At 38.7% G+C, this 11,488-nt stretch overlaps 1 protein-coding gene across 1 annotated transcript in view; it reads right to left on the reverse strand.

Annotated features, from left to right (window-relative positions):
• The window catches only part of syne3 (spectrin repeat containing, nuclear envelope family member 3), a 107,173-nt gene that overhangs the window by 59,748 nt on the left and 35,937 nt on the right, over window positions 1-11,488 (reverse strand). Inside the window, exon 8 of the mRNA XM_080413241.1 lies at window positions 10,298-10,472. Within this exon, the coding sequence (XP_080269367.1) occupies window positions 10,298-10,472 (175 nt within the window). The remainder of the gene's footprint in view (window positions 1-10,297; window positions 10,473-11,488) is intronic.

Below are 11,488 nucleotides of genomic sequence, written 5' to 3' on the forward strand. Positions count from 1 at the left end.
AAAAAAACGATATACTATCGAAATAACAATCTGTGCATTGAAACTATATGATTCCAGGTAAACAATGAACCTAGCATATTATGTTTAACCCATTAAGACCTGAAGCCGATTTACATGTCTCCTAAATCCCAACAGTATTCTGAAAAAACGTATGTTTCTATATCAGTGGTGCTCAATCTTTTTCATGTCAAGGACCCCCAAAATTATATGTATTTGGCCGCGGACTCCCATCAAAATATTTTGTTCCAGGGACCCCCCAGAAGCAAAGATTTCAGTTAAAAATGTTAGCTTTAAAAATATTTATATTCAAAGATTTGCACACATTTTCACGATTTTTCAAAAATAGCAGATCTACAAGCTTGTAGCGCGGCACTTGGTGCCACGCTACGAGCTTGTATATCAGGGTGTGGCCTCCTGGGCTGATGGCTCATTGGAGAGCACCTGGGCACGGTGCCTCCAGGAGGCTATAAAAGCCCTGCCCTTGCCAGTCTCTGTGAGATCCTGAGGAGAACAGACCTGTCGCCACCAGCTCAAACCCCCCCATTCTCCATGCCCATGATTATTATGTTTGTTACTTTCCATCCACACACCTCACACCACACTATGCTCCACACATCCACACCACTGATTCACTGACTCCACACCTCATAGGATCCGTACGATGTTCTGTTCACCTTTCTTTAGTTGTTTGTCCTTAGGCCTTGTTTAATAAGTATATATTTGCTTTACCTTCACCCTGGTCTCCTCCCCAATATTTGTCATGGCCCAGAGCCAGCTGTGACACTATCTAAATCGCATTCTTTACATTGTGGTCAAGAAAGCAAACCTAAGTGACAAAAAAAAGAACATGACAACGAGTGACCAGGATATGTCTGCATGGTAGTCATATCCTGATCAGTCTCTAGCTCTCAACCAGTGGTCCGGGGACCACCAGTGGTCCTTGAGGGGGTTCTAGGTGGTCCACAGCTAAATGATGGAGAGTTGGTAACCAAATGGACCCTTATAGGATAGATCTTTAACTCTCTCTCAAGAGTTAAATTATTGTTAAACATCTGCATAACTTTAGAATAAGTCTACACAATTAGATAATGTACTGTAGAAGAATTGTTATTTTGATCAACATTTGCCTGTTCTCTCCCCTATGGTACCAACATCAACACAGCATGGACAAAATCGTATCCAACGTTTTCAAAATATTCTAAGTATATTATTCTTGGGTCTGAGAGTCTAAATCTCATCAAATGGTGGTTCCGTGGCTCAAATGCCGAACAAATAATGGACCTTGATATGAAAAGGGTTGAAAACCACTGCTATAGACAGCAGAGAGAGAGAGAGAGAGAAAGAAAGCATGAGGTTGAGAATAGAGCATGACTTATGCCAGATGGTTCTGTCTGATGTTTCTGTAACATTGGAAAACATTTCGAAGAGACTGTGGTATCGTATGGCTGTGTCGTCTGTAAACAAGAGGCCTTGGATCCTGTTTAACTCCATGAACTTCCATTTCTATGCATTTGATGGATTACCTCGCGTTTACCATGCTTACTGTAAATCACTCTGGATTAAGAGCGTCTGCTAAATGCCTAAATTGTAATTGTAATATATCAGTCAGTCTCTGTTTGAGAAGAGGAAGGGAAGAGAGAAACGGAAGTTAATGCGCCGAGCTTACTGTATAAATTTGGTCATTAGGAATAGCAGTGGCGTCTTTAATATTTTAATCTCGCTTCAGTCAACAGAGCCCTTTGAACTGTGGTGAAATTGAGAAGTGCGGAGTTGAGTGAGGAGAGAGAGAGCGAGAGCGAGAAATACAATTATTATGGAAATGAGGCCTGGCCCAGCCATTTACTGTTGTAAAACCCTCAGCGCGACAGATTGATGGGAACAAATAAATGTCTGTTGTTCCCCCGAAAGCTACCGCCTTTGATTTGTTTACTTGGGTGTCTTAACCCATTAAGACCGGGAACGCATCCGTGTCATTTTAAGATTTCTTTGGCTATTCAAAAATAGCAGATCTACAAGCTTGTAGCGTTGCACTCTGCTATTTTAGAAAAATCTTGGAAATTTTTGCAAATCTTTGAATATATATATTTTTTTAAAGCAAACATTTGTAACTCAAATCTTTGCTTCTGGGGGGTCCCTGGAACAAAATATTTTGAGATGGGGGTCCGTGGCCAAATATATATCATTTTGGGGGTCCTTGACATGAAAAAGTTTGAGCTCCACTTATAGAAACATAGGTTAAAAATTGGTCTCAGACCTTAATGGGTTAATTTGTAGTCTGTGGGAGGAGGTTGAGTGTTTGGCCCTGTGTGTGTGTGTGTGTGTGTGTGTGTGTGTGTGTGTGTGTGTGTGTGTGTGTGTGTGTGTGTGTGTGTGTGTGTGTGTGTGTGTGTGTGTGTGTGTGTGTGTGTGTGTGTGTGTGTGTGTGTGTGTGTGTGTGTGTGTGTGTGTGTGTGTGTGTGTGGGCGTACGTGGCTCTGGGCGTATTGCTCTTTGACGGTGTGCACGATGTTTGGCTATATCGTCACTGTCGGGTGGAAACATCGTACGTCCAAAACTGTTTCTTTATTATTTAAATTTAAAAACACTTAAATAAAATAGTGAAACTCGCGATGCGACACGTTGTGAGCTTGTAGATCTGCAATTTTCACTACTTGTATGAAAATAGCACTTCTTGTATGATGAAGTAGGGTAAGTGATATTTTTTGGGGTTAAAACAAAATGTTTTTTTTTGTTAGAAGGTTAAAGCACTATTTTCTGATAGTACTCATTGTTATAGTGTTTGTTCACGAACAGAGGTCTCCCCGTCTCTCCAGCTCTTTAATAAACATTAAACAGAAAATACATGTTCAGGTGGGTTGAAAAATGTCAGCCAATCAGGAAATAGTACCCATTTATCAGCTTCAATTCTGTAGTGTTCCAGGTGCAATTTTGTCTGCTCAATTAGTAGTGCCATCACTTCCAATTTCACTTGTGTAATCTGTATTCTGAGCAAGTTCTCTCTCTTGATTGGATAAAATAGGTATGCCGACCTGAAAATGCATTTTCTGTTTACTAAAGAGAAGGAGAGACAGGGAGACTCCTGTTATTGAACAAACACTCTATTCTATAGCAATGAGTACAATCAGAATATAGAGCTCTTTTCCTATACTCATGTCGTTTGGTCAAATACAACAAAGAATATGGTCTATCTCGCAATAATGTTTTCAGATTTTACAGGTGAGGGATTTCATTCTCAGGCGCACAACACTATCGACTAATATAGGTACCTATCCAATTGAGAGAGCACTGATTTTACAAGGGGTTTTATTAGCATTCTCTATGGCCTGTTAAGACCCAATGCAACTGTTAACACCCAGGATACTAAGAGGAAATGGGACAGAGATCTTGGGGTTGAAATTGCAGACGAGGTTTGGTGTGAAATATTTGAAAATGCAAAGAGACTTTCTGTGTGTAATAGAGCCTGGTTGATTCAGCTAAGAACCATCACCGATTACAGATCTCACCTAGCCTTCGCCATAAAATGAACCCTAACCTATCACTATCTCTGTCTTAAATGTAAGATTGAAGAGAGAGACTATCACTAACCTTGATGTATAATCGCCAATCCTTGTTTTTTTATACATTATATTTTTTTCTGTCGTTGTGGATATTAACACTGTAATTGTTTTGTTCTTGGTGTAGTTATTCACCCATCTACAGACTGTCAAGCACCAAACAATGTAATATAATGCTGTACTTTATGGTCCGATGTAGGTATGTGGAGTCTATATTTGTATCCGTGTCCATTCTTTTTTCTTTTTGCAACGTGTCTGAGCTGAGCTGTTTGTCTGTTTTGTTAGTTTTTGTCATAAAATGTAAAAAATCAATGAAAATACTAGAAGAATATGAGCTATTTAACACTTATTTTAACAAAAACAATATCACTTACCCTACTTTTAATTTATGGAAAAACATAAGTTAAAATATGGAGATACAAGGTTGGACCCATTGGGACACGGGTTCTTTTTCCCATGTCCTGACAAGTAACAGTTTTGGACATACAAGGTTTACAACCGATATAGACGATATCTTTGTTTGTCAATACAGCAGATCCTAACAGTTCATTTCATTTCTCTCTCTCTCTATCATGTAACTGAAAATGAAAAACACTAAACTAAAAAAAACAACAAAGAAAAACAACCAAAACATTGTAAAGTGAGTCAGAGATGATGAAAGGGGAGCGTACAGCGGGGAAATCTTGCGAAGGTAAAGGAGAACAAAACAAAACAACAGATCGCAGATACCAAAAGTGTGTCAGTACTACTTAAGCCATTAAGACCGGGAACGCATCTGTGTGTCATTATTAGATTTCTTTGGGCTATTCAAAAATAGCAGATATACAAGCTCATCACAAGCTTGTAGAAGGTAATCGTGAAAATGCGTTCAAATCTTTGAATATATATATTTATTTTTTTAAGCGAAAATGTTTAACTCAAATCTTTGCTTCTGGGGGATTCTACAAATGTCTTCTAAATCCTAACAGTTTTCTTTTTTTTTTTAAACAAGTGGCTATACAGTATATCAGTGGTTTTCAAACTTTTTCATGTCAAGGACCCCAAAATGATATGTATTTGGCCACGGACCCCCCCCCCCCCCCCCCATCTCAAAATATGTTGTTCTAGGGACCCCCCAGAAGCAAAGATGAGAGTTTAAAACGTTCACTTTAAAAATATATATATATATTCAAAGATTTGCACACATTTTCACGATTTAAAAATAGCCGAAAGAAATCTAAAATGACACAGATGCGTTCCCGGTCTCAATGGGTTAAGAGGAGCATAGCGAACAAGGGGGAGGATAAACACAAACAGTGGTTTGTGTTTTAGGAACAAACGTGACATGAATAAATGATTAGAGAGAACGCTACTCTTGTAGCTCAAGAAATTCAGCCTGTTGCAGAAATCGACGCACGGCGATCACAGTCCATCACAGCATCTGAGGGCTGGGCGATTATTTCAAACTTTTGCCTCAATTGCGACAAATGAAAAATTACTAAATTTGTATTACTAAAAATAAAATAAGAATAGACAATTTACAAGCTCACAGCTCGTCGCTTCGCGTTGCACCCCACCATTGTATAACAAAGTACTGTATAACACAGACTAATTGGTTTAGTTGATTATAAAAAAATCGAATATAAATTTAGTTTATTAACACATTCCATGCCAGAGTTTAATCTCATAATGTACTCACCAGTGCCAGCGTTTTATTGTTGTTTTTTTGTTTTTTTCATGTCGCCACAGACCTCGCTAAATAAGTTAAAAGTGCACGTTCATTTGGTTCTAAACACACAGCGGATCTGTGAGAAACGGCCAGCGAAAACAGTTTCCAAATCCGTGCCGCCATCTTGAAGATACAGCAGATCAACGCTAAACAGTGATCAGCGAGGAGAAAAACAACAACCGAGAAAATCGAGTTTTAAACAGGATCCCAGACAGGAAGCGGATACGATCGAAAAAAACGGAACCCGAATAATTCTGTTTCCGACCGGAAACCGGAAACGGAAATGGATCAAAAAAATTCGGAAAGTGCACCTGGGGCAATTTCAATGGGAATCGGCGGTTCGCGTAGATCTACGCGACTGGCATTCAATGTGTTAAGAAATGTAAAAGAATTGTCAAAACCACCAGTCGCAATGCGTCAGGTTGTGAGCTTGCAGACTGACTATCTCCAAAAAAAGTATCAACTTTTTTTCCCCCTCGCCCATACCCGCTATATCTAGTTCTTTACTGCTATCTTTGAGAACCAGCTCAGTGGTGAGAGTGTCCGCCCTGGGTCAAATCCCCCAGGCCGGGTCATACCAAAGACTTTTTTCTGTAATTGTATTCTTGCTCTGTAAAGCACTTTGAGCTGCATTTCATGTCATGAAAAGGTGCTATACAAATAAAGTTTATTATTATAGAAATGGGACCCCACGCCTCCCATTCTTGGCACTCAGCATCAAGGGTTGGATTGGGGGTAAGTCCCTGCGACAATTCTAGCATCATGTCCAGGGGATGTGCTTGCACGCTACAAAAACAGGAGATAGGCTCCTATCACAAGGCTTACTTACTTATATTCTTTGAGAACTTAGTAAAACTGTATATTTTTAACCCATTAAGACCGGGAACGCATCTGTGTCATTTTTTGATTTGAGCAAAAAAAAAAGCATAATTTGATACTTTGGCTATTCAAAAATAGCAAAAATAGCAGATATACAAGCACCGAGTGCCGCACTACACTAAAGTGTGCAAATCTGTGAACATATATATTATTTTAAAGCTAACATTTTTAACTCAAAACCTTGCTACTGGGGGGTCCCTGGAACAAAATATTTTGAGATGGTTGGTCCGTGGCCAAATACATATAATTTTGGGGGTCGTTGATAATTATGAATACGTTTGAGAACCACCGATATAGAAACGTATGTTTTTTCAAAAAACTATTTTAGAAAACATTCGTAGAATCCCCAGAAGCAAAGATTTGAGTTAAAAAAAGATTTGCACACATTTTCCACAATAAAAAAATAAGCTCATAGCGCGTCACTCGGTGCCGCGCGTCACTCGGTGCCGGGCTATGAGCTTGTAGATCTGCTATTTTTGAATAGCCAAAGAAATCGTAAAAATCCCACAGATGCGTTCCCGGTCTTCATGGGTTAATATTGCCGTAATTCGGCACGGAAACTTTTGCCTCAGCCTCAAAGACAAATTCCTTGCGAGTGCAACTGCAAACATGAAAGAGAAACAGTAACTCAGGTTTGCGTGGTGGGGGGGGGGACGGCGTTCACATTTCACACCGTGGGCCAGTGTTTTATTAACCCTTTAAGACCGGGAAAGCATCTGTGTCATTTTTAAGATTTCTTTGGGCTATTCAAAAATAGCAGACATACAAGCTCATGGCCGAGTGCCGCGCCATGAGCTTGTAGATCTGCTATTTTAGAAAAATCTTTACCATTTTGTGCAAGTCTTTGAATATATATATATTTTTAAAGCAAACATTTTTAACTCAAATCTTTGCTTCTGGGGGATTCTACAAATGATCTTCTAAATCCTAACAGTTTTTTGAAAAAAAATATGTTTCCATAATATCAGTGGTCCTCAAACTTTTCTCATGTCAAGGACCCCCACAAAATGATATGCATTTGGCCGCGGACCCCCATATCAAAATATGTTGTTCCAGGGACGCCCCAGAAGCAAAGATTTGAGTAAAAAAAAATTGCTTTAAAAAAACATATATATATATATTCAAAGATTTGCACATATTTTCACTATGTTTTTTTCAAAAGATAGCAGATGCGGCGCTATGAGCTTGTATATATGCTATATTTTTAATAGCCAAAGAAATCTAAAAATGACACACAGATGCGTTCCCGGTCTTAATGGGTTAATTTCCAGAACTTTGCGGTGAGGGAGATGTGCAGAGGACTCGGGTGTGCTGTCTCTCGGTCTGTCTGACCATCTGTGTCTGCAGGGCCGGTACCAGCAATAGCGGGAGCCTGAATTAGATTTTCACAGAGCCCTGGAAGCAACGACCTGATGCGATTTCACTATCTTATTGAATTACGTAGGAACCCACAGCTCTGTTTTTTTTTTGTATTCCTACCAATTACAGCGGAGGTCAGGTCAAGCTCGGCACCATTATTTGATTTCTGAGGAGTCTATGGGACAGTGTTACTTACTAATGCATTCCTATCATGTTTTCAGATTTTTTTCTTGGTAATCTGTTTTAGTTAGCGGGCCATGGGGGAAGTGGGCAAGAAGAACACAAAGTGAGGACTGTGGAAAGAACTATGGATGATTTCAATATAGCTTACTTAAAATCAAGAAGTATTTTTTTTTCTCATATCAACTAATTGACTCAAAAACATTATAGATATTATAGTAATAACAAGATTTTTTTATAATAGAGTAAATCGAATAGTCTGATTAACCACTTCAACCTGTTTATACTTCGTTGAACAATGGTGGTGTACAAAAATTGTGAAAATAAGGCATCTTGTATCATTTTAAGATTTCTTTGGCTATTAAAAAAACAGCAGATCTACAAGCTCACAGCGCGGCACCGAGTGCAATGCTATGAGCTTGTAGATCTGCTATTTTTGAAAAATCATGAAAATGTGTGGAAATCTTTGAATATATTTAAAGCGATTTTTTTTTAACTCAAATCTTTGCTTCATGGGGGTCCCTGGAATTAATATTTTGAGAAGGGGGTCCGCGGCCAGATACATATAATTCTGGGGGTCCTTGACATGAAAAAGTTTGAGCACCACTGATATTATAGCAACATACGTTTTTCAGAAAACTGTTAGGATTTAGAAGACATTTATTTGTAGAATCCCCCAGAAGCAAAGATTTGAGTTACAAATGTTCGCTTTAAAAATATACACATTATATTCAAAGATTTGCACCAATTTTCCATGATTTTTTAAAAATTGTAGATCTACAAGCTCGTAGCGCGGCACTCGGTGCCGCACTATGAGCTTGTGTATCTGCTATTTTTGAATAGCCAAAGAAATCTAAAAAAATTACACAGATGCGTTCCTGGTCTTAATTAAATATTTAAAAAATATTGTTCATTAATTGTATTCAAGGTAAAAGTGTGCCCGGCCCTTATACGATACACTTTATTGTCTTTAAACGTGTCTCGGACTCGAATGCTGCATATTTACTGAAGCTGCCTCCACTCTAACAGTCATAAAAAAAACATATAAACAATGCAGCACGTACTGCAGCAACTCGTAACCACAATTTACACATAATTGCACATTACACATTATTGCTCATATTTCACATGAATTACACAAGCAGCGACGATAAGAACATCATAAAGCTATCGCAAAAACCCCTGCAGCCCCAAAACCTCTATTAAAATGTTAATGAAAGTAGGTATGGAAATACATTTTTAAAATGGTTGAGTCTACAATGGGTACTCTGTATGCACTGCTGGAGGGAAAGAGCCAGCGGTGGACAGTAACAAAGAAGTACATTTACACAACGAGTACTGTACTGTATTTTTTGAGTACTTTAAACTTGAGTATTTGTATTTTTGGTTACTTTTACGCATTTCAAAAGTCACATATTGTACTTTTGACTCAACTACATTTCTAGGGAAGGAAAAAAGTACATAGTGAATTAATCGCCGTATTTTAGATATAGTGAAAATAGCCGATCTACAAGCTCAGAACGCATTGTATCGCTGTAGATCTGCTATTTTCACTATTATCATTTGTTGAAGATTTCTGGAAAATCAATACAGCAATGCATTAATATTAAAACAAAACATTAAATGTATCCTTTTGAATACCTAAGTATTTTATAAAGCATGTGTTTTTGAATACTTTAAGGACGACTTCACCACATTTTCAATCTTCATATACTTGGTCCTCACTAATGCTCATGATAATACGGTACCATTTGTGTCTACTCAGTCTGTGTCTCAGAGGAGGGCTGTGGACAGTTCAGAAACACGCCTACCAGTGACATCCTCGAGGGCAGGCTACTTCAGTCTTGACTGAGCAACTGCCATGTCAAAGTATAGATACTCCTGGTCAAATATTACTCAAGTGTTATGTTATGTTAATTTATTTGACTCATGTGCTGGGATTTAGTACCATGTCCATCACCGGTAAGAACGGTGAATATTTGATCTGACTGATTGATTCATTGACTGGAGACTCCGGTGTCCACTGCTCCCTATAAACTTCATGGCAGTCTGACAAGCATCTCCATGATACATGTATTTATCTCTGAACTAAATGAAATATTAAACATGGACCATGGACACGAGGGCAAAAATCATCATTCATGAAGATTGCTTCGAGACAAAGAAAGACGGGAACTAAATAAAGAAAAATGCCAAGAGACAAAAGAAAGATAGAAAGGAAGGAAATGGCAAGAAAAGAAAGACATTTTACAGGGATGAATGAATAAGAAAAAGAGACGCAGGAGCACTGTGTGTGTGTGTGTGTGTGTGTGTGTGTGTGTGTGTGTGTGTGTGTGTGTGTGTGTGTGTGTGTGTGTGTGTGTGTGTGTGTGTGTGTGTGTGTGTGTGTGTGTGTGTGTGTGTGCGCACGCAGTGGTGGAAAAAGTACTCAAATTCTTTACTTAAGTAAAAGTACCAATACTGCAATATAGAAATACTCTGTTACAAGTAAAATTCCAGAATTCAAAATTTACTCGAGTAAAAGTACAAAAGTATCAACATGTACTTAAAGTACCAAAAGTAAAAGTACAAAAATGTTTGAAAATAGCAGAAAATAGCAGAAAATATGTGTGTTTACCTCGATGTTCTGCACCAGCATGGCGATGTGTGAGAACTCGCTGACCTCGGCGGAAGCTGCCAGGACCTGGGAGACCATGTGACTCCACTGGGCGTGGACGTGCAGCGGGTCCTGTAGGACCTGCCTCAGCCCCGCCTCCGCCTCCGAGCACAGCCTGGTGGCCCGACACTTCACACTGTGACACCACATGACAAGGAGGAAGGTCACGCTAAGGAGTGGATTCATACAGCAATGTTTCCCCCAAAATAATGGGCCGCTGGGACATTTTTATAACCTGACTCCGCCAGATAGGGGCACAGTGGTGGAAAGTAACTAAGTACAATTACTTAAGTACTGTACTTACGTACACATTTGAGGTATTTGTACTTTACTTGAGTACTTCCAATTTCCAATACTTTTACTTCTACTCCACTACATCTCAGAGGCAAATATTGTACTTTTACTCCACTACAATTATTTGAAAACTTTAGTTACTAGTTACTTTGCAGATATAAATTATTACATTATAAAACATACATTAACCACTTTAGCCCTATTTGATACCAAGGCTATTTGAAAATAGCCGATCTACAAGCTCACAATGCGTCGCATCGCGACGCGTTGTGAGCTTGTAGATCTGCTATTTTCAAACATTTTAGTACTTTTACTTTTGGTACTTTAAGTACATTTTGATACCAATACTTTTGTACTTTTACTGAAGTAAATTTTGAATTCCAGACTTTTACTTGTAACGGAGTATTTCTACATTTCAGTATTGCTACTTTTACTTGATTAAAACATTTGAGTACTTTTTCCACCACTGTAGGGGCGGTATTTACCGAGGTCCCAGATGGAAGTAGGATGCGAAACAAATGTGTGAAGCAAGCTACTTCCAGTTGGCGTAGTCAGGTTATCATTTTTATGGGTCGACTTGTGAGTAATTCCCCGCCCCCCCCCTGTAACTTTTTTTTTAAATTAATAAAATGTAGAGTATGTTAATACAATAGAACATGCAATTTGGGTGGTTGTATTTTGTCTCCCTGCTCTTCTATTGATACATTTAGATCGTGTCAAAAGGTCAAAGGTCATGTCTGACCTAGACACAGGATCTGACACAAATTTTCAAATCCGGGGTAGAAGAGGAAAGTTACATAGTGCTGCTTTAAAATAAAGTCTAATAATTTTCTAAACTGATAGTGTGAGCTACCATAC

Source organism: Gymnoscopelus braueri (genome assembly GCF_963280865.1).
Source record: "Gymnoscopelus braueri genome assembly, chromosome: 19".
Classification (NCBI taxonomy): Eukaryota; Metazoa; Chordata; class Actinopteri; order Myctophiformes; family Myctophidae; genus Gymnoscopelus; species Gymnoscopelus braueri.